The sequence below is a fragment of the Leuciscus leuciscus genome (genome assembly GCF_965113295.1).
Source record: "Leuciscus leuciscus genome assembly, chromosome: 4".
NCBI classification, from domain to species: Eukaryota; Metazoa; Chordata; class Actinopteri; order Cypriniformes; family Leuciscidae; genus Leuciscus; species Leuciscus leuciscus.
The window spans coordinates 38340375-38365518 of NC_138728.1; the positions used below are offsets into that span (position 1 = coordinate 38340375).

Below are 25144 nucleotides of genomic sequence, written 5' to 3' on the forward strand. Positions count from 1 at the left end.
CCAGAGCAAGCTGGGACATCTGCTCCTTTGGAAGTTTCTCCAGTGCACGCTGGGATTTCTGCTTCTTCTGCAGTTCCTCCAGTGCAATCTGGGACTTCTGCCTCTACTACAGTTCCTCCAGTGCAAGCTGAGTTCTCACCTGAGACTGTTAGACAGCACCCCAGAGCAGGACCACGGAAGATAACGAAAGCAAACGGTAGAAAAAAATGCAAATCAGCCATCTTGACACCCCCGAAATGGAGGCTTTGGAGAGGGAGAAAGCCATAAGTTAAGAGAAAGCCAACAAAAATGAAGAGAAAACTGACATAAACACACTGGAAACAAGCCAACAAACCAAAACCGAGAAGAAAAAGCATACAGAGAAGGACAGTGACTCTGAGAAAGAAGATTTTTGCATTGTCTGTTTGGAGAGCTACTTCAGACCGAGAGAGGTGTGGCTTCAATGTTGGCAGTGCAAGGCATGGACTTTGTACCATTGTACATCAATTTCAAATTTACATATTCATATGATTCAGATTAGTCAATGATATTTTTTAAGACTTTACAGTTCTTCTGTACATGTCCATCCATGCAGGCCTGTGCAATATTTGACTTGTATAATAGTGATTCATATGTGATTTCTTATTTTTCCTCCCTTTTTCTTTTATGTAAACACATGTCTGTAAAAATCTTGCCAGTTCATTGCATCCATTGCGGTAAGTAATATTTTTAACTGACTGTCACATTCTCAGTATTTGCATTTGCAATAGATATGGAATAGCAATCTACATCAGCATATTTCACAACATGTAATATCCCTCTTTTATTAAGCTCTTAAGATTTGAATAACAATTTTGGAATCAAGATTACTCATTTACTTTACCCATTAGGTTTCATATCTCCTCTGCTGAAATATCCACTGCCTCATACCCACCGCCAACTGCCATCAGCACCTTCATTTCAAGGTAATTCACTTATTCACATTCCCCTCATTAATACTCGGATACAAATAAGCAGTGTCTCTCTTGCATGGTTTGTTTTCTTTTTGTTTTTGAGAATGTGATTCACTATCAATAGTTGTTTTTCTTTTCATTTATTAGGGTCATTTGTCATTTATGAGGCTGCTTTGGCTGTCAATGCAAGTAACACACACAACATGTTAATCACACATTAGTCATATCTTTATATTGATTTATGCACAATTATACATGTCTTGTAGGGTCCACATACACATTTCTGTCTTAGTCTTTAATGTAAATAACATTGTGATATTTTACACATGTAGCCATTAGTAGAAATTAGAGTGAAGGTTAAATATAATAAATAATTTGTGTGTGTCTGATTGGTCCAGATGCTACAAGGATCACAGCAGTTATACCCTTCACCAAGGTCTAAACTAAGTCCTTGCTTCAGGTTGAATGATTCTTCTGATTGGCTAAGAAATAGATAAACACACATTTCCCACACATAGACAGATAAACTGATCTCCATTGATTATGCAGCTGACACTCGGACCCTGAAGTTAGCCACTTTGTGACCTTCACAGGTCGCAGATCTGGGTTTCTGGGCGCCAGCTTGTCCGGAAACAAGTCAATCAATCTCTAATAATGCCACTTGTTCCTTAAACTGTAATAAAGAATACTAACAAAGACAGAAACACAGCTTGTTCAGGGTTGGATTTGGTCATGCTCTAACTTCAAACAGGAGACTCTTCCCAAAACAAACAGATAACATGTTCTTTCTCTCAAGGAGAGGACACTTTAATATAGCACAGTAAAGTGACTAAGACTTTAACTAAGAAATTGTCACTTTGAAAGCAGATGGATGTATTGACAAATGTCTAAATGAGTCCAAAATTAATTTCTGGAAGCCGGGCTAAATGAGCAAGCACTTTTACTGGATTCCTGGCATGGGCCGGACCCTTCAGTCACCTCTCAGATATTTAATACAGACATTAACAGAATACATGAAAAGAACATTTTTGGTAATCACACTCATATTATATAGGAGGTCAAATATTGATCATTAATTAATAACTTGATTGTAAACCATATATGTAAATCACTCATCATTACTTAACAGATATACTGAAGAGACAAGGGATTCCAGAATTTCCCTCTACCAGTAATTGTTAATGTGCATTTAAACCCATTTTTAATTTCACCCCTTCTATGAATGCTGATGTGGAGGTCTATTTCCTGCACACACATCGAAATCAGTTGTGCTTGTTTCCATTGTCCTCTTACGACTGCTGTAAATTATTTCTTATTGAACAGTTTTTTTGAGACAGTTCACAATGGGTGACGCTCTTTTTAAGATCTTCTTTAGTGAACTTTAAGACACCATCGAAATGAAAGGCCAGGCAAACATGATCCCATACATAATAATATGGTTTTTGCGCAGGTTCAATGTCTGCCATTTTGTCCTCTTCATTCAGTTTCAATTTAAATACAATGGCATCACCAATGGCTTGTGCTTTCCAGACAATTAGATTTTCTTGTGCTTTCCAGACAATTTGATTTTCCTCATAATCTTCATTTTTAATCCTTGGGAATTTCTCGAACCAGTCATTGTGCTCGGGGCTGTGAACAAGAACAACATACATGATCTCCTTCTGGTAAAACATTGTCTTATATTCCCTGAGAACTGGGTCTCCTTGGTCTCCACACACCTGCTCTTTATATGTTTTCATCAGTTCATTCAGAGGAAAAGAGAATCGAAAGGTTCCATAGCGTGATTCTTTAATGTGGAATGCAGGTGATGTGGTGAATTTGTTGAGGAACTCATCCTGTTTTTTCTTTTGTTCTTCGGATCTGTTTGGGAACACCTTCTCCAGATAACGCTGCTCAGCTGCTTCTATACTCCTTTCATCAATCTTCAGGCTCCACCACGAGAACTTCTCATCATCATTACCATAAGCCTTGAATCCCTCTGACTCACAGATTTGGTCAAAACTATTCTCGTCTGTGACATGAGTCACTTCTGAGATGTGAAATTCAACTGGGGTTGGGTATTCCGGGATGTTTCCAGTCAGATAACCGAGAATTTTAAGATCATAATTTCTCAAGTCAATGATCATAAAGTCACGCCGTATTTGTTGTACATTAGTATTATCCTGAAGTGCATTTCTCAGATCGTTTATGCTAATGTGTCCGTCATGGCTGACCTCAGGACAGTCACGCTTATTTTTTTTCCCGTGGAAGTCATACTGAAAAAAAAAAAGAGTCAGTTTTATCAGTTTTAAATACTTGCCCAAAATAACACATTTCACAGCAGTTTATACTTAATTTGTTCTTTATGAAGAAGCTAAATTTGACATTTTTATTTTTTTAAATTTAGGTATACCTTTAGGTATAATTCTAAAAAGGTCTTCTTTTTTTGCTGTAAAATCTTTAAAGGTGTTCTATGTAACTTTTTCACTCTAATAAATCATACAAATACCATAATATGTTTGCAGATATTTAAGAAACATGCTGAGTTCACATGCTCGTTTCTCTGAAATACACATCTATGGAATGTGTGTTCTCACAGACTGCACCTTTAATGATTGGAGTAAACAAAAAAATTACTTTTATCCATCATTTTTATCATTTTTTTTATATTGAGTTTAAAATGTATCACAATTTGATACAACAGGTTTTTGAGAAACGTTTATTTGTACATCTCTCAATCATCCTTGTATTGCATTACATTATGTGTTTTGACCCTCACAATTAAAACTACATTGCTTTGTTTATAAAACTAAGCATGTAAATATCATCTGACTAAAGACATTATTGGGAGATATAGAGTGACAAATGACATTAAGGAACTTTTTATGCAAGTAGACTGTTATGCTTTTATAAAAAATAGAATTGTTTTACTGCATATTGCATATTTTTGCTTAGTTTTTTTTTCTCCTTAAGTGTAAAGCTCCATACTCTCACTATATCATACTATATAGGGCATAAAAAGCGTAAACTATCAATTATGGTACAAAACATAAAACCAAAAATGAGCATTAAGCTGTGTCGTCAGCAAGTCGTTTCCCATCATGCTTTTGATCAGCGCAGTCAGTGGAGAGCAACTGCGCTCGACTGCAGAATTCGACACGTCTGCCTTGCGCTTTGTCAGTTTTTTTGACAAACGTCAGCATGACATCAGAGCCAGGCGGACCGCACTAGGACAAATTTCCAACCGGCATGCATCTCACGGTGATCACCGGTGATCGGTTCTGCGCAGATTTTGCTAATCTCAAACAAGCCTATTGTTCTCTTTAAAAAATATATATTTTAAAACTCTTATATCATGTTTTGTGTACGTTATGTGTGAATATTCCCAAACTATCTGACAGTGCGATCTCTATGGGTTATGCATTGTAATTTTTATTTAAAAAGAAAACACATATGTCTGTATTAATGAAAAAATTATTGATAAACATGCATTTGGAACGGAATTAAATAAGTACTTTGGGTTTCTTGGGTTCATTATATTTATTTTCATATAAAAACAACAGAACTTAAATTATATCCAGTTTATTAGCAACACTGTGCACGAGCGTGAATCCCGCGATATCCATCTTTGATCTCACAGGTGTCAGATCCACTGCGAGAAGAGAGATCTGTCCGGCTTGCCTGCACTTTTTTCACTCCTCCTCTCACTGCAGCCGCCTACTCTCGCATACATTTCAGGCGAGGCAAGGCGCATCTCAAACAAGCCTTTTGTTACAGCTTTCCTTCAGGAAACAAAGACCAGCTCTGTGACGCAGTGAATTAAACATAATTTGCTTTTGCAACATAGCATTAGATCATGTAGCCTTTTTGAAAATTCAGGGCTATAAAGAAAATAAAAAATACACACTGGCAAAATAATGAGTTTTATATTTGTATTATTTTTTCTTTTTCTTTTAAATTTCGTTTAAATGTTTTTTCAATGTAAGCTTTGTAACAAGTGTGTATGTTAAGTTGGGTAAAAATGTGTTGAAATTGTATGCGTCTGCTCTTAACCAATGAGAGTATGTGCTGATGGGGATTGAGGGGGATCCCCTTTTGAGAGAGAGGGAGATCGGGGAAGGATATAAGAGTGTGTGATAATTTTTTGTTGGATGAGCTTTACGTGGGACAGAGACTAACCCCTCTCTGCGCTGTCCGAACTGAGTTGCCGACCAGTTTCGTTACGAAATTTCGAGCGTTGAGCGTAGGACTGGATCGGAAATTTCGAGATCGTTCCATTCTTATTTTTGTTTCGGTTTGAAGACATTCGGGACCTTGGACTGCCATCGCGCATTACACATGCATATGCTCTGTTGACTATCAAATCGTTTGGAGGAAAAGTGTACCAAGGTTCATGGCAATTTCATATGTAGCCTACTGGTTTAGAGACCAAGTTTGGAGGTTCTCTTATTATTGAGGTATTAAGTGTTTAATATTTGTTTTGACATGTGAACGATATTTGTAATGAGTGAACTGATTATCAAAGACTCGGTTTAGGGAAACGAATCAGTTTAAGAGTCATTTGATTACATATAAGGACAATTTGAGTTGTTTTGTGTCGAACGAGTCAATTTAAGAGTCATCTTACTACAACTGAGTAAATTTATTTTATAAAACTTTATATAATATATTACTTTATAAAAGTCATTTGATTACAATTGAGTCAATTTAAAGGTCATTTGATCAAATTTAAGGAAATTTTTGTTATTCTGTTTTGAACGAGTACATTTAAGAGTCATATATGTTCAAATAAGTATTAATTGATATTAATAGAGGGTTTGCACCTACGTCACGATTTGGTCAGTTACCCGGATGCGCGGCCATATTGGAGGTACTCGGATGTAAACAACGGCATGGATTGCACTGTTTATGTACTACTGAACACATTGTTACACTAATTTATGATGTCTAAACCACGGAAAAAACACATGGAAGCTGCGAAATCATATAGAGAAGGACTTAGTAAGCAGGAAAGTGCGCGGAATTTTGACAAACTTAAGTTAATATGTGGTAAAGATCCGAACGAGCTAGCTTCTCTAGTCCTTACTGCAATTCTTCCTTCTATTTCTTATCCCGACATTGGTACGTTCAGATTGTCAGTCCAAAAAAAGCACATGAAATCCGTTTCAAGCTACATCCATATGTGGTTTGAAATCCTATTCAAATCACATATCAGGAAATCCACTTCAATCTGAACGCTCTGATCGGATTTCGCGTGGTTTATATGACTTTCTCACGCCACGTAAAATGTAAAATCAGACGTTGTTATAGGGAACATGCTGAAAGTCTCTGCCGAAACAAGGCTGTGTTGTTGCAAAGTGCCGGACGAGCAGAAAATAATTATTTTTGAAACGTATTTTGAAACTGGCGCAGAAAAAGAGTTGTGCAAACCAGCCTCCTACAGTTCTGCAGCTCAAGATACAGTAGTCCAGCGTGGCGGCTACACATCTCCATGTTGTAAAATTTAAATAAGACAACATCTCTTTTGCAAATGCAAACCCCTCCATCAACGCAACATCAATGCCGTATTGTCAAAGAGCTGCGTGGACACACAAATCGGATCTGAACAGTTGTGATACACAGTGTGGACATCATTTTAGATCATATTCCAATCGGATACAAAGATAATCGGATTTATTTATTCAATAAACCTCAGGGTTTATTATAACGTTCTTATGGTCAATCTGTTCTCAAACACATTAGAATATATGTTTATTAGTTGGAGGCACAAATATTACAATATAACAAATTATTCTTGTAGTATTCTTGTAGCTAACTATCCATTCATCAGGGGAAGGACCAGACATTACCCTTTACTACTGCTGGTATACCAGGGCTCCTTTAATGGTATTATACGAGTGTACCTGGCTGGGGAGGGTTACAGGTTCATTTTAATTAATAAAACAAAAAAATAACTTCTCGTTTATTGAATGATTATTAAAAGCATTAATATTTGTTTATCTCCGTATTACATTGATTTGTGACTGATGTTAGAAATGAATTGTCAAAAATTACTTACTTTTTTTTCTTGTCTATCTGTCGTTCTTGTCTCTGCCATTTTTTGAGGTTTAAGCAAATTGTGTTGCTGTTGGTCACAGTTTGTGAAAAAGTGAAGCAAGTACGTTGCTTTGCAGATTAATAAAGTCTTTCATTCTGCCACGTCTGTGAGGGCAGGGCTAGTTTTTAAAAAGAAACCTATTGTATGAAATGAGATCACGTGGCTCAGCGAGGTCTGCAACAGGAGGTCTGAACCAGACCCCGCCGGTCAAGTGCCGGTCAAGTGCATAAATTGAAATTAAAATATTTGTGTTTCACTGCTACTGTACAGATGTGGCAACTAAGACAGCACATTTTTTTAGATTTTAAATAAATGCGTTGTGCTTCACAAAATATCTACCAGATGGCACATGGAACAACATAGGCTACTGTATCTACAGGCCAGACCAAATTGCTCGTCAACACTTTGCAATTATTCGTCGTCGACCGATTGTTAAATATGCTTAGATTATTACTGTTGCATTTTAAAAATAGAATTAACAATTATCAGTGTCTGATAAATTAACTGCATGTAATGTTGTGATTGTGTGAAAACCACAATATAGGCTAAATAAAATTAGACACAAATATTTGATATGTTAATACATTAAAAAATCTGTTTACACATGAGCGCAAAGCGGATCATTATTTGATGTGCTTTGTAAAGGTGTTGTTCAAATTTAAAGATGTCTGCATGCGTGCTAAAAAACGACGTGCAACCATAAGTTAGCCAAAAAATAAACTGCTGTTCAAAAGTTTTGCATCGGTAAATACAACAACAAAATATGATAATTAAATATTATAACAATTTAAAATAACTTTTCCATTTTAATATGTTTTAAAATGTAATTTATTCCTGTGATCAAAGCAGAATTTTCAGCATCACATGATCCTTCAGAAATCATTCTAATATGATGATTTGATGCTCAAAAAACATTAATTATTATTATCAATGTTGAAAACTGTTGTGTAAATTTCTGAATTCTTTGTTGAATTGAAAGTTCAAAAGAACAGCATTTATCTGGAATAGAATCTTTTGTAACACTATAAATGTCTTTACTGTAACTTTTGATTAATTTAATTCATCCTTGATGAATGAAAGAATTGATTTCTTTTATTTCTTTGGTGGACAAAGTACACAACTTCCTTAATTGAGTGAAAGTACAAAACCTACGGAAATTAAACAACTGAATAAAAAAAAATAAAAAAAAAGACAGTTGGTCGACTTTTAAGAGGCTTAAGAGTTTCTTTAGCAGAGGAGAAAATGGCAGAAAGACGAAGAGGGAGAAGAAATGTGTTGCAGACAATGAATAACAGTGAGTTAATAAGACGCTATAGATTAGATCGTGCAGGGATCATGTTTGTGACTGATCTTATTAGAAACACGCTAACATCTCCGACACAGCACAGAAGTGCCATAGCGCCAGAAATTACAGTAATCACTACATTAAGATATTTGGCAACTGGGAAAATGCAACAATGCAGCAGTGATGATTTGGGTCTGTCACAATCAAACTGTTGATCACACAAACAATTACAGCACTTTCAGAACCTCTTATTGTGTCGCAGTTCATTTCGTTTCCACTGGACATTCCCACCTTGCAGGCTCGAAAAACTGCATTTATGAATATAGCAGCCTTTCCTGATGCACACAAGCAGGGGGAATGAACCGTTAATAATTTGAGCTATGAGCTCCCACGTCTGATTCTTGCCCTGTGCTGTGACACCCGGCCCGATTTTTCCTTTAAGGATGGCCTTGTGTTCATCCACTAACTGGGCTAACAGTAAACACTGTTCCTCTGTCCAGTTGGGCTTTCTCGTTCATCTTGTTTTTTATTCCTTGTTTGCTACATTAAACCAACATTCAAACCACCACTTAAATAATAGACATGCCAGTAATCAGTGTAATTGGAAAGAGTGGAACAATTTTTATCATTCTAATCCAATCAAATAACTTATAGGAAATTAACATAGGATTTATATACAGACCCTATACTTAAAATTGCTCTTTTTTTTCCTTCTTGGACAACCAACCAATCACAGTCTTCAAAAGATTGTGTCATACATATGTGGCATAATGATCTGAAAGCCCATTTGTCCTTATTCCTAAGGGCGCTTTCACACTGGCAGTTTAGTGCGGACAGGGGCACGGTTCGCATGAAAAATCGCTAATGTGAACGCTGTCATCGGACCCGGGTGCGCACTAGAGTACCGAACCCGAGACTACCTGGAGGAGGTGGTCTGAGCTCGGTTGCTCCCGAACCGTGGCGCGGTTCGCGTTAATGTGCAAGCAACACGGACTCGGGTGCGCGCTTGTTCAGGAAGTATAGTATCCCGCGCATGCGTATCACTGTCGATATCATTGTTTCCTCACACACGACAACCATGAGTGGCAGGGGAACGTTGTGGGACACTGAAGAGGTGTTGTCTCTCACTATGTTGTGCATAATAGCACCAAAAAAACAGACAAATTACAGCTATGCTCAGTCGAGTTGTATTCTCCATGCATTTTCCGTGTGCGTTTGCGATGACGTAAGATCACTGCAAACGCACCTGAGTTCGATACAACTAATTGAGTGTGAAACCAGACCTACGCTGCAGGGGGCGCCGGGAACTAGCGCACTCGGGTTCGGACCGCAGCAAACGAACCCAGTGGAAAAACGCCCTAAGTCATGTGACGTCATTCACCTGCGCTGGCATTTAGGCTCGACGTGCGCGTCTTTTGAACGCTCGCTTGTCTTTGGTGGTGGGGTCTACAACGTGTGCCGTGACTGATTATTTCACTGGGGCTCTTAGTTGTGTGTGTGTGTGTGTGTGTGTGTGTGTGTGTGTGTGTGTGTGTGTGTGTGTGTGTGTGTGTGTGTGTGTGTGAGGGGAAAACGTATGTACCTGCTGCAAGGCCGCAGTTTTCTTTTTTTGTGAACATTGTATTTGTATTTGACTGATTGAAGCTTGTTCTCTTTTTCCTGTGTATGTTTTTTTTATTATAAATTATAATAAAACCCTTTTTGTAATTTTGTATAAATACCCATGTCTCCATACTTTTCTGTCATTAGTGGGGAACTTGTGCGCGGGTAATATTCTCTGGGTGAAATTCCCAGGGTGGCGTAGTCTAAATTAAAACATCTAACATATAATGTCCTTTGTCTCTGTGGTTGCCACACATAGCAACGGGGTCAACCCCGCCTCCTCACTAAGATGAACGTTTTTGTCTTTTCCTTGCTCAGAGTTGCTCTCAGATCGGTCCCGAATTGCTCTTAAGCTAAGACTCCTACGTAGAAGTTTTTAAGCTAAATTAGGAGTTTTCTGAGAGGATTCTTAGAAGCTTTAAGAACACGGGCCCAGACTCTTAGCTGAAATGGTGCTTTGATATAATATTCAATAACCCTGCCTAAGAAATGACAGATTGGCTAAATGAATGATTGATGGTTTGTTCAGGTCATGTCTTATAAGTGCATATATTTCTAGGGATTTCATCATCTCAGTCTTAAAACTCTTTCCTCCTTTTCTTTCTTTCTTTCTGCAACTCGTATGTGTGTGTCTGCATGTGTTTGTGTTAGATATTAGTTTTATGTGTTAGAATAATCAATAAAGTCTTGTTTGTATTTTAAAGATGTGTTCTTGTGTTATGTGCTTACGAATTTAATGTCTTAAACTGCTGGGCCCGTATTCATAAAGAATCTTAATGCAAAGAGTAGCTCCTAGTGACAAAATTCTAAGAAAATTCTTAGAAATGTGGGCGTTTACTCCTAAAATTAAAGACAAAATCCTAGTAAAGAAAAAAGTAATTCAGAAAGCATCTTAACCCTTAAAAGAGGTCTTAAGGTCAAAATTGTTAGGAGCACGGACGAGGACTTTTAAGAGGCTTAAGAGTTTCTTTAGCAGAGGAGAAAATGGCAGAAAGACGAAGAGGGAGAAGAAATGTGTTGCAGACAATGGATAACAGTGAGTTAATAAGACGCTATAGATTAGATCGTGTAGGGATCATGTTTGTGACTGATCTTATTAGAGACACGCTAACATCTCCGATACAGCGCATATGCCATAGCGCCAGAAATGAAAGTAATCACTACATTATGATATTTGGCAACTGGGAAAATTCCATGTTTGATACATTAAAACCAACATTCAAACCACCACTTAAATAGACATGCCAGCAATCAGTGTAATTGGAAAGAGTGGAACAATTTTTATCATTCTAAGCCAATCAAATACCTTAGAGGAAAGCATGGTAAATAAAAATAAAAAGGATTTATATACACATATATAATGTGTGTGTGTGTGTGTGTGTGTGTGTGTGTGAGAACAGTCAAATAGGAAAAATGACGCATGTAATTTCAAAGTGAAGGCTTAGAATAGACCCTATACTTAAAATCACTTTTTTTCCCCTTCTTGGACAACCAACCAATCACAGTCTTCAAAAGATTGTGTCACACATAGCAACGGGGTCAACCCCGCCTCCTCACTAAGATGAAAGTTTTTGTCTTTTCCTTACTCAGAGTTGCTCTCAGAGCAGTCCCGAATTGCTCTTAAGCTAAGACTCCTACGTAAAAGTTTTTTAAGATAAATTAAGAGTTTTCTGAGAGGATTCTTAGAATCTTTATGAATACGGGCCCAGATTTAAGTTACCTTGCTAATAAATAGTGTTTTCACTATAGTTTGGAAATTAATATCTGCTACAGAGCTGATAGTTATGACCCGTTCAAGTGAACGCTGGATGAGTCATTTGCTCAGCCGTAAAATAAGTGATTCTTTCAAAATTCCCTATAAATTAATGAACAATTCCCTTTGAGCTAAACTGACCTGTTTGTCCCTTACATGGGCAATGGAACAGTACACAAATACCATATTTTCCGGACTATAAGTCATTCCGGAGAATAAGTCGCATCAGTCAAAAAATGCGTCATGAAGAGGAAAAAAACATATATAAGTCGCACTGGACTATAAGTCGCATTTATTTAGAAATTTATTTAGCAAAATCCAAGACCAAGAACAGACATTTAATCTGGAAAGGCAAGTTATTCAGCTACACAATAGCACACAGAACAACAGGCTGGATAGGTGTCCGGTATGTTGACGCAACACATTAACAGTTATTCAGCTACACAATAGCATAAAGAACATATACCTGGGAGGCTGAATAGGCTAAATTAACATAAGTTACCAGTAAGCAAGTTCACCAAGCTCCCGATCTCATTCCACATCACTGAATCCACTGAATTCTTCATCCTCTGTGTCTTTCTCAGTTGTCTTTAAGTTAATGTTTCACTTAACAGTTTTTCAGTAATTTTTTTCAGGGGTAGGCTACAGGAGCAGCATAGAGCGCCCTCTCGCGGCTGTAGATGGCAATGTTTTCTCTTGGTTCATTTCAGTCAGTATGAATTATTTTGATATACAAGTCGCACCTGACTATAAGTCGCAGGACCAGCCAAACTATGAAAAAAAGTGCAACTTATTGTCCGGAAAATACGGTACACAAGATTCAACAGTGTCACCATATAGTGGCGAAACTGCCTCATTTATATGGTTGAATGTACTGTAAATGTGTAGAAAAAAGACATTGTACAAAACAATCACAAAGAATTTGTCATTTAAATGTGGAGTTGCAAATAGGATTTGAAAAATGGGCATTTCACAACACACTTGACATTCTATTGGTCCTTTGGTCTGTTACCCATAGTGCCATACATTTCTTCAGCATCATATTTTCTCTGCAGAATACCATGTTGACTTGTGGTCGTCCTAAAGAGACAGTTTATGAAATGTATTAATTGTTTATTGCAAATGTGTATTGTAGGTGATTATAGGTTTAATCTCTGTTACCACTCATTCTGACTTTTCTATAGTAATCAAAAGAATGTGAACAAAGGATCAAGATTTTGAGTCTGACTTTTGTTGTTGGTGAATGAAGACATTAACTGCCTTTTTAGTCTTTAGTTTGGGCCTTCTTCCAGCCAGCAGATTTTGTTTCATTGCCTCTCCCTCTCTTCCGCATCACTGAGAGGCTGTGTGTTCACTTTCTAGTGAAGTGAAGTCCTGTAGCCATTTCTACTGCAAATATGTGGTGACATTTCCCAGCGCTGGTACAAGAGAATAATGCACCATTGGCAGTATTTAAAACTACATGAACAGATTCATTTTAGGGATTTTTCACAACACACACTCTCAATGATGTATTTAGACTCACTAGATCCATTTCAATGACTGTCTTGGCCAAAGATGTCTGAGATGACAGAAGTTTAACTCGTTCAACTTTGCACGCCTCATTTCCTGTGTTTGCCTTGATCCTTTTGATAACATCTTCCAAAGGAAGTAAAGAGGGCATTTTCACATCCGTCACTGCTACTCTAAGTTTCAGCTTCATTGCATATTAACTTCCCAAGACACATTTTGCCCTCTGAAATTCAAATAAGAATTAAGACTGCATGTAGTACAGGTCTTGCCATTCATTTGGGGATTTGATCATTTTGTTGATGCTCTTGTATTGTTTGTTAGTGTTTTGTCTTTGAATGCACAGTATTGTTTGTAGTTTATAGCTATAGCTACATTTTTATTAAAAATGTCTGCTTTCTGGTGATGGTCAAAGTATCACAGGAATTCTTCTGACCATCCTCTTGCAAAGGCATCATAGCGGGCATCAAACTCATTTGGACAGGAGGAATCAATAAGCTGCTGAACATCGTCTTTAGGACCTTCACATCATCCTTTTGTGTTTGGATGATTGGTCATGTCTCTGGTTTTTATCCTTTATATTATTGTGACCATTTGGGTAGAATATTTATTTGTTATTTTTATTTGACCTTATTTTCCTGGTTGATAACATCCCCTAGGTGGCTTTCTTAATTTCTCTTGCTTTCTTAATTTATAATACCCTTGGCCAAAGGTTACCCTTGCATTGCTTCTCGGTCCACATTTTAAAGACTGACCTGCTGAGGGAAGAGTGTTAGTCCAGTTTTATCACTCAGCTACACTAGATAATCTACCAGTCTATCCACCCAATCCATCCCTGGCACATTTTTGTCATCCACAGCCTGAAACAGTGGTATTAATAATAGTAATAAAAATGGTATTATGATTTTAAAATAGAGCTAAATGCTAAAATGGAAACTTATTAAACATATTTATTTTTAATACTGAAATATTTACATACCAAATCCTATTTTAAGAATGTGGTAGGAAAAAAATATACTATGGAAGTCAATGAGACCAGAAACTGTCTGGTTACTGACATTCTTCTAAATATCTTCCTTTCTGTTCAGCAGAAGAAAGAAATTCATACAGGTTTGAAACAACATGAGGGTGAGTATATGATGACAGAATTTTCATTTTAAAGTGGAGTATCCCTTTAACCGAAACTCATGTGCCTCACAGACATGAGAAATACATCAAATACACAAAGCTTGAAATGTCTTTAAACGAAATGATTCAAAACGAAAAGAAATATGCTACTCTCTGATTATGTAATCCATTATGTGCATTTCTCTCTATAGACACGTTCAGTACGAATATGGCGATCGTCAACTTCATCTTTGCAGCCGACACTGACACAGAAAACACTAGTTTATTAATAAAAATCAATGCACACGTCACCGGATTCACAAATGCACATCTTGCTTGTTGTATGCACACATATGTCGAAATAACGAGATATTATGTTGAAATAACATTATTATTAATAATAAGTCTTTTAGAATATTTGATTGAATGCTGAATGTTGCGCTTGTTCAATTTAATAAAATTAAAACTTTAATTGTGATCATTAAAATAATTGAATATGAATTATTTAGTGGCCAAGTTTTGCTCATTTATAAATAGTATATACCTCATATATATATATATAGCGATTACAACCCCGACGCGCTGATCAGGACCTCAACGCGAAGCGGGGGGGTCTTGAATCAGCCTGTCGGGGTTGTATTCGCTATAACAACCGCCTCGCTCTACATTATCACGCTTATTACATGGCTACCTACCAAATAAATCAATAATTTGACAAAATATTGATTTAAAAAGGAGCTTATTGATTTAAAAACGATTGTATTGCTTTCGCTAAAGAAAATAGTCCGTTCCGTCTCTACGGTTAGAATCCTGCGTCCATAGCAATGCTCTGTTTTTCATGGCAACGGTGTGTTATACTTCGCAGCGGTCTTATCAAGAAAAAGCAGACCGCATTCTACATTAGAATTCAACCAAGCCATGTAATTATATATATATATATATATATATATATATATATATATATATATATATATATATATATATATATATATATATATATATATATATAGCCTATGATTGCGCAGCTCCCCCTGTCAATGATCAAGCACCCCCTCAGCACATGCGTTAAAAATTATCTGGCGCCACCCCTGCATACCTCTCTTCTGCTCAAGGATTCTAAATTCAAGAATCTATTATTTTAACCAGAGACAAAAAGACCTCCTAATTTCACCGATGGTAAGTTCACCTCAACACATTTAAATCTTAAAATACTTGATAATTGAACGTCTTATTTCAAACAAAACAAACTATTTTATGTTTTATCTATGCAAGTCAGTGTCTTGTTGTGTATTAGATTAAAATACTCATACATGATAATTTAACATTTCAAATAATATGAACTAATATTCACTATTAAAATACTTATACTTGATAATTTAACATTTCAAATAATATGAACTATTATTCACTATTTTATGTTTTATCTATGTAAGTCATTGTTTTGTTGTGTATTACATTAAAGTACTTATACTTGATCATTTAACATCTTGTTTCATATAATCTAAATTGTTTTATTTATGGATGTGACTGTGTAATCTGAAAACAATTCACTCTGACATATTTCTTCGGCGCAGAAAATTCCACGATTGGCTATTTATACACTCCTGAGAGACTATCAGACAGACATTTGTATTCTTAACTCATATAATGTTGTGTTTAAAAGGTTAAAACTTACTTTTAGAAATAGTTAAATAAGTTTCATCCCATTTCACATATCTGTTATTTTATATGCTTTTTAATTTGTCTATGCTATTTCTTAATTTCATTCACCCGTTTTTATTCTCACCACAAACATTATGGAAGCTGCAACGTCATCTGAAAAACAAATCCATGACAGATTTCTTCATGTTCATAATTTCACCATTCTGTGAACATTATCCACCAATAATAAAAACATCCCTGCAAAAAACATTATTCCGGGATGTTTCCAGTCAGATAACCGAGAATGTTAAGTTCATAATTTCTAAAGTAACGCCGTATTTGTTGTACATTAGTATTATCCTGAAGTGCATTTTTCAGATCGTTTATGCTAATGTGTCCGTCATGGCTGACCTCAGGACATTTGCGCTTATTTATTCTCCCGTGGAAGTCATACTGGAAAGAAAAAAAATGTTGTATCTTAATTTTATCAGTTTTAAATACTTGGCCAAAATGACAAATTTCACAGCAGTATTATTTTTTTTATTAAAAGGCCTTTTAGTATAATTCTAAAAAGGTTTTCTTTTTTTTGCTGTAAAATCTTTAAAGGTGCTCTATGTAACTTTTTCACTCTACTAAATCATAAAAATACCATAATATGTAATATATGAAGATATTTAGGAAACATGCTGAGTTCACATACAGTACTCGTTTCTCTGAAATACACTTCTATAGCCAATTGAAATGTGTGTTCTCACAGACTGCACCTTTAAATCACGGCCGCATTAACAATAGGGCTAGGTGGGGCTAAAGCCCCGGGGCCCGAGCAAGGAGGGGGCCCGTGATTGGCTGTGGAGCAGATTGACTACTACTAGCCATCTGATTGCCAAAGCCCCACGCCCCCCACAAATTATCCCTGTTATTTAGTGGCGCTTTGCCGTATATTCCATGCATTATCATGGAATAATTTATCATTAATATATTATAGTGACCGTTCGCAAATACCCGCCTCGTTTAGTTACTGTGTGACAAGCCAGGCCGCTCTCACGAGTCACGCACATCATGTTCTCACTCACGCAGTGAAAAATACATCGCGGGGCAAATACTAACGTTACACTGAGTGACTACGCGCCGACATACAAGAGAGAGCTCAGAGCAGCTTACTGTTGATATGAAACAAAGTCTCAACTTTCAAATATTGTCATTTAAGTAATTTAAACAATACCGTTTTTCAAGTTCAAGTCCACCGACGTTAATCTACTGACTGCTTTGTTGTCGGACAAAATTGCGTATTCGGCGTTATGATTGGTCAGGTCGCCTGTCAATCAAACCCCCGTGGGCAGCAGGGCATGGTGAATTGACACATCACGTTTTAATTTGATATATCAATCAAATGCATTTATTCTATATTTAACTTGTGAACGACCGACCTGCTGTTGCAAGTAGGCCTATCAGATGATGGCTGCCTGCACCTTATTAGAATAATCGCATCAACCAATCAATCTCCTCCACTCTTTACTTCATTCTAGACTATTCTTAAAATTGTCACGCATTATCTTCGTCTTCAATAGCATAGCTAAAAATGTCATCTTTAAAAAAAACATGTGGGGCTCAAAAAATTAATTTTTTTTAAAAGCTAAACAGCAGAGGAAACATGAGCTACTCAGTAAAATCCCCAAGCTATCGGGTTATTTTACTAATAAAGCTGATGATCACGGAGAAGTTGTGGAACAGCATGTGGGCCGGGCACATGTTGGAGCAGATAAAGACACAGCGTCATCATCGACCCCACCAATTTTCGGTAAGTTTGATTATTAACTTGATGGATGTATGATATTGCTTTTTGTGTTTGATCAAACTCTATATTCGCCTAAAGGGCTGGCGATAATATATATGTGAATTGTGCTGCGCCATCATGATGTAAGTTTATAATTTAAACGGGTTTTTAAGCATTGTGGTTTAGATACAAATTATTTTAAACTGCTCAGGCACAGTAAGCAGCGGGAGAGAATTCATTTTGTAAATGCTCGTTTTGAGACCATGGTGAACTTGAGACGGTTTTGCACAGCGCACTTGAGTTCAGACCCTGAGGTCTTACTGTGCGTTCACACAGGACGCGAATAGCGCGTCAAATTCGCGTCTACCGCGTCTAGTTTGACGCTTGACCACTTTGTGTTAATTCGCGCGTAAAAACAAAAGTTTGAAGCGAAATTTACACGCGTCAGAGGCGAAATCCGGAGGCGAAAGTTTCGAAACCCGTTGGCGGCCATCTTTTTTAGATGTTTATCGAGGATTAGCATTAGCATTAATCGAGAGAGTCACCGCTCGTATATGCTCTGGAGAGCAGAAACAGCTGCGTAGGGGACATCGTCGCTGTACTCGGGTCCACCAGACCCTCCGGAGGGTTTCAGGAGTTTCACAATTTGCTCCAGGAGCTAGGTTTGGTGGACCTAACGGTGAGGACGCTGACGAGGACAGCGTAGGCCGTATAAGGCCTCGGCCTCGAGTGGTCTATGCCTGTCGAGCCCGCGCTCTACAGCCCGGCACAAGGTTCACCCTCGCCCGCACCCACCTAATCTGTCATTTATTTTTGTTTTTGATAATAAATGGAGCCAGCCTCCAAAAGTGAACCTGTCCTGTGATTTTTTAAAACGTTTTTATACACTAAATTGTGTTTGTTGTCTTTACATTAGAATAATAATGTTTCATATAATCTAGAATAGATATGGAAATAAATAGCATTCAATACAAAATGAGTATCTCTCATATATTGAAATCGAGTTTTTATGTGAAAGATTTGCTTTGCACAGCAAGCATTTTAGTCATATTGGACTATTTTCTTAAATCTTCTTTAAGCGCAAAGGAGCATCTGTGTCTAAGGTGCTGGAAAAGAGAGAGTCAAATGTTTCTGTCACAATATCAAGTTCTTCTAAGCTATCTGGGATGCTGAGATGAAACTGATCAGGAATATTATTAAAAAAGCAATCTTTAGTGGCAGAAGTGATAGGTCTAACATATTTATAACACGGAGTCGACTTTGCAGCCTTGGCTAAATGAAGTTTACACAAGACTAGATAATGATCTGAGATGTCATCGCTCTGCTGTAGAATTTCAACGGCATCAACATTGATTCCATGTGATAATATTAGATCTAGAGTATGATTACGACAATGAGTAGGTCCTGACACGTGTTGTCTAACTCCAATAGAGTTAAGAATGTCTTTAAATGCCAATCCCAGTGCATCTTTTTCGTTATCTACATGTACATTAAAATGACCAACAATAAGGACATTATCTGCAGCCAGTACTAACTCTGATAACTGAAAAACTAACTCTAACTCAGCAAATTCTTTGATAAAGTCTATATGGTGCCCTGGTGGCCTGTAGACAGTAGCCAGCACAAATCTCAAACGTGATTTATCATTTACACTAGATAGTGTTACATTAAGCACCAACACTTCAAAAGAATTATATTTAAAACAAGATTTCTCAGTAATTCTGAAGATATTACAATAAATTACAGCAACCTTTGCCTTTCAGACGAGGCTCATGTTTATAGCAGTAATCTTGGGGTATGGACTCATTTAAATTTAAAATTTTATTGTTCATGGAACAGACACAGTCTCTATATGATGATATCTTGGTGAAAGAGGCTCTATGTGATGGGATTTATCTGACCTCAGTGAGACAGCTGGCAGACGGTCGGTTTAGCCAGTCTGTCTGCTTCCTGACCTGAGCCCAATTCATGTTTGAGCTCTACTATGTGCCATATTACTAGAGAGAAGAGCAGCACCATCCCAGGAGGGATGAATACCATCTCTTTTCAACAGGTCAGGTCTGCCCCAAAAACTTTTCCAATTGTCTATGAATTCCACTAGAGTTGGGGTACTCGAACTCGGGCTCGAGTCCAATTTTGAATGAACTCGGACTTGTCACGCACTCGGATGAAAATGTACTCGGACTTGACACGGACTCAGACATTTTAGACTCTGAAAAATGTCAGAGTACAGTCGAGTCCAGGCACTGGAGGACACAATATATTCCTTCGTTAATAATTCGTTACACAGAACTTTATTATATTAAATATTAATAAAAAATGATTCACACCTTCACAAAATCCAAACATTCAGTGTAAGAGTAAAAAAATTACATAACATTATTTACAGTAAGTTTATTTGATTCACAGCTTATTTAGAGTTTTGACCTCGACAACCAAACTGTATTACCGCAAACAGTCTAAACTAAAAGATTGTCAGATTTCTGTCAGATTGTCAGAACTAAAAGATTTTTACACATTGTCATATAGATAACCTGAAAATACAGTAGTTTATTAAAGGTATAGCGGAGGATGTTTTACTTCCTGGTGGGTAGTCTAAACTATTGGTCCTCCTAATTGTCAATCATTCCCACTGCGCAATGTGACGTCGTAGTGACGTCATTTTCATGTAATTTTTGGACGTCCAAATTTGGTCCATTGAAGGGGTTGTTTTGTAACGCCAGGCGACGTCTTTTTTCGACGTCTTCCGCACGTCATTTTTCGACGTCTTTCGCACGTCATTTTTCGACGTCTTCCGCACGTCATTTTTCGACGTCTTTCGCACGTCATTTTTCGACGTCTTTCGCACGTCATTTTTCGACGTCTTCCGCACGTCATTTTTCGACGTCTTTCGCACGTCATTTTTCGACGTCTTCCGCACGTCATTTTTCGACGTCCATCCACAAAAGTTTGTTTACAATAAATCGCGCTCAGTGCTCTCAAACAAAACATCGGCTTCTCACACACACACACACACACACACACACACACACACACACACACACACACACACACACACACACACACACACACACACACACACACACACACACACACACCTTGCTTTACCTGGGACTCGAACTCGTGATCATCTGCTCCACGTGCCAACGCCCTACTGTTTGAGCTACAGAGAGAGTGATATAATTTATGATTATCGCGTTTAGGCTAAAAATAGGTTCGGCGCTTGGATCACGAGCATCTTGCAGTACATTTAAAATATTTAAAATATAATATTTTAAATATTTTAAAAATATATTACATTTTAAATATAGCGATTTGGAAACGTGGATGGAGCAGTGAATAGGTTCATTACACAGCAAAATGACACGACAAACTCGCGTTTTGGAAAAGAGCTCTTCATTTGTAAATTAAAAAAAATTATAATAATCATGTAAATTTCCTGCACCTGTCATAGACGTCCAAAAAATTACCCAGTTCAGGTCCAATGTTGAACGTAAATATGACGTCCAAGTTGGGTCATGGTTGGACGTCCAAATAGTGGACCTAGTTTGGACGTCGAAAAAAATCACCCAGTTCAAAGGTCCAATGTTGAACGTCAATATGACGTCCAAGTTGGGTCATGGTTGGACGTCCAAATAGTGGACCTAGTTTGGACGTCGAAAAAAATTACCCAGTTCAAAGGTCCAATGTTGAACGTCTATATGACGTCCAAGTTGGGTCATGGTTGGACGTCCAAATAGTGGACCTAGTTTGGACGTCGAAAAAAATTACCCAGTTCAAAGGTCCAATGTTGAACGTCTATATGACGTCCAAGTTGGGTCATGGTTGGACGTCCAAATAGTGGACCTAGTTTGGACGTCGAAAAAAATTACCCAGTTCAAAGGTCCAATGTTGAACGTCTATATGACGTCCAAGTTGGGTCATGGTTGGACGTCCAAATAGTGGACCTAGTTTGGACGTCGAAAAAAATTACCCAGTTCAAAGGTCCAATGTTGAACGTCTATATGACGTCCAAGTTGGGTCATGGTTGGACGTCCAAATAGTGGACCTAGTTTGGACGTCGAATAGATGTCCAGAATTGGTCATGGACCGACGGACCCAATATAGACATGATCTGCACGTCTATCCGACGTCCAATGTTTAGTGGGTTCTGGAGAATCAATCAAACTTTTCAAAAAGTGGAGAGGGCGGGTCTTATCTAAAATTTGGAAAGATCCTCCGCTATACCTTTAAGGTTAAATCTTGCTAACCACTCTTACTAAAAAAATGGGGTAAGCACACTTACATTCTCATTTTAAGAGGTGTTAAATATGGTTTGATTTGTTTACATTAGTTAATGTATTAGGCTAACTAACATGAACCACGAGCAATAGCCTACATTTGTTACTGTATTTATTCATCTTTGTTAATCTTAGTTGAACAAACAATGAACAGCTGTTTTTATTATGTTACTTCACACAGTGCATTAGGCTAACTAATGTTAACAAATACAACTTTTGATTTAAATAATGTAAGCTACTAGTAAATGTTGAAATTAACATTAATAAAGATGAATAAATGCTGTAGAAGTGCATTTAATTAATAGTTAATGTTAACTAATGTAGTTAACTAGAGTTTAATAAATGGAACCTTATTGTAAAGTGTTACCGATTTGTTATACACCGATTCAGTGTTGGACAGATCAGTTGTTTTAACCATTTATTAAATGGAATCGGTTCAAAGGAGTCATTAGTTCGCGGATCGGACGTATCATTAGCGGACTGCGTTATGTTATCCCGGCAGTTAGGACATCGCACAAGATTTGTCAACACAGAAAACATTTCATCATTGGATAGGTTTTGTTTTGTTTATTGAAAGTGTTTTTTATGTCAGCTGAATGGGCGGAACGCTTTTCAGAGAAGATAAGGCAACGTAAAAAAGGTTTTTATTTTTTTATTTATTTTTTTTTTTTTGCACAATTAACACCCAGTGGTAATTCAGGAAAAAAACATCCGAATGCTCCACGTGAAACTTCGATCTTCCGATCTTTTACCATCGTGTCAATTCTCAATTGATTTTGATTAATATGTGCGACTCGGTAGCGAGAGAGAGCAAGACAGTTTGAAGACGTGACCGGGCCTCTCTCTCTGCTCGTTCTTTCAGTAACATGCGGCCTATCTCAAGCGCAGCAGTCATCTACATCACTCAACGATCAAATAAGGCTTTGGCGAGACAAAAATTCGCTTGTGAGAGAGACGCGTGAGTGACAGAGAGACGGAGGGAGAGCAGGGAGAGGAAATGCAGCTTAATGAATACGCTGCGTGTTTTAAATAGCGTAAAAACATTTTTTTTAATATTTTTTTTTATAACGAAACGCAATATGTGGCGGCCATTTAAATGTGGGAGTGAATCCGCTACATTTTAGTCCTGTGACTATATGAAATTGCGATGATTCACATAGTAACCATAGCAACATGAGAATGTGATAACCATAGCAACATTTTGGTTTGAAACATTTGGTATCAACACTGTTTGGTATCAAATACAATAATCCCGTATTTGTTCCTCATAATATCTGTGACTTTACAACTTACAATTGCAAATTTGTTTCTTTCATTGAAATGGAGATGGGAGTTTTATCAGTGTGTGTGAGTATGCGATATGCACACAGCAGACTAATACTAACAATTGGACAAAGATTGACTTCCAGTAAAATAACGTAATAAATTTGTGTTAAAATCAGCTTTCTACGGAGCTTTCTACCTTTGCAAAAAAAAGAATAATACAGACTTTCCCGTGCGCACGCGAAAGTCCGATTATAATTTTTTTTTATAAGCTTTCTTATTTTTTTTCATTCTTGTTTTTAATGTCTAGTAACGGACTGACAATCTGTGCATTCTGGAAAAGTCCAGAACGGCCGTCCAACCGAGGGTACGATCACTTATACACTACGTGTAAAAAAAAACGTGGTAGGCTATCATTTTGCGACCTTTTCAACTAAACTTTTCAATTTGCACTTTTGCCTCTTCAAAATTACCCAACTCTCTTTTAGGCTATACACTGTCATTTGTTGTTGCATACACAACGTATGAGAAACATCAAAACGCTCTAAAAGCGGAACAAAACTTGTTTGATCTGAGCAGAGCAGAGCATTATTAGCTCGGCCCAAAAAACAGCGATCGCGGCCAAAGCATCTGCGCGGGCTGATCTCGATCACGCGAACATTGGGGCTATTACACAGAGCTGTGCGATCCACTGAGAAGCAGTTCAATTCAGCGCAGAATTCTCTATCTCTATTATAAACCCACAGATGACATTGTGATTTAAGCTTGTAAAAAGCCAGATGAAACAGCGCTGATATTCTCAACATATTGACGCAAAAAACAGGCGAAACATTGTTCCAAGAATAAACCAGTTAGAAAACATTTCACTCCACAACATTAACTGTAGTAAAACAAACTTTTTTGGCAGAAATGTGCCTGTATATATTCATATTAAAAATGATGTTATATTAATATAGTCATGTATAAATTTATTAAATGTAATGCAGTAATGTTTTTGTTTAGAAGTTATGGCAGTTTATTTATATTTATACTAAATGTTTGGGCTACTGTTTTTGATAACACATACAATAGGTTTATAGAAAAATCAAGAAATATTTTCATAATTTTTGTTGATTTATTTTTATTATTATTATTTTTAAAGGCTTGTAAGTCTGAACCAGAATATCAAGATATTTTATTATTTTGCATATGATGGTGAAAAGTAAAAAAGCACCACCATGTTATATGTATAATAAATATTTGAGTATAACAAACAAAATCCCTTCTAGATTATTTTATCCCTTGAGGTAGGGGATAAAAAGGCACACAAAAAGGTTGAAGACCCCTGGTATATAGTATGTTTTATAATTACAAGTTTGTGTAATTTGGGGCTTTGAAGGCTGAGGCTTCATTAATAAACACAACCCCAATTATCATCATTGTTTTGAGATGTTACTTGCTGTGAATAGCTTGTTTGATAGGCTACAGTATTGTGGCATAGTATCAGGACATCCTGGCTAGTGTCTGTCGCACACGGCTGGAGACGAATGGCCGGATGATGGGCCTATTTGGGAGAAAGTCCAGGGCTGTTTTTTAGCCCCAGTCCGTCCCTGATTGAAACTAACAAACGACAAACCATAAATTGGTTTAAGTGTAGCCCACATGAAGAAATGCTATTGTAAAATGTAATATTTCCTGACTATACATCCTTTAAAATGCACACTTGGTAGACAGCTTCCTGTAAAGTTATTTTCTTATGCAGTCTGTCCTGTACAGTAGCCTACATTTCCTAGTTAACCGTCCTGATTTTAATTTTTTTCTGAACTTTTGTGCAGGTGGAAACACCCCACATGGAAAGAATCTATATGAGGATATATGCGCATATATGAAACCTATATGCAGTTTATATGCACATATATGCTGCATATATACAGCATATATGC

General features: G+C 37.1%; 1 protein-coding gene across 2 annotated transcripts in view; it reads right to left on the minus strand.

The window, feature by feature from the left end:
- Positions 1–1138: 1138 nt before the first annotated feature.
- The window catches only part of LOC309497406 (uncharacterized protein), a 32889-nt gene continuing 8883 nt past the window's right edge, over positions 1139–25144 (minus strand). Inside the window, exons 1-2 of one of the 2 annotated variants that reach the window (XM_082167678.1) lie at positions 6970–7038; positions 1139–3187 (exon numbers count right to left, since the gene is read on the minus strand). In XM_082167678.1, coding sequence (XP_082023804.1) covers positions 2222–3187; positions 6970–7008 — 1005 coding nt within the window. In that variant the 5' untranslated portion in view covers positions 7009–7038 and the 3' untranslated portion in view covers positions 1139–2221. Of the gene's footprint in view, positions 3188–6969; positions 7039–25144 lie in introns of those variants that run through there. The other variant, XM_082167679.1, reaches the window with a different exon arrangement.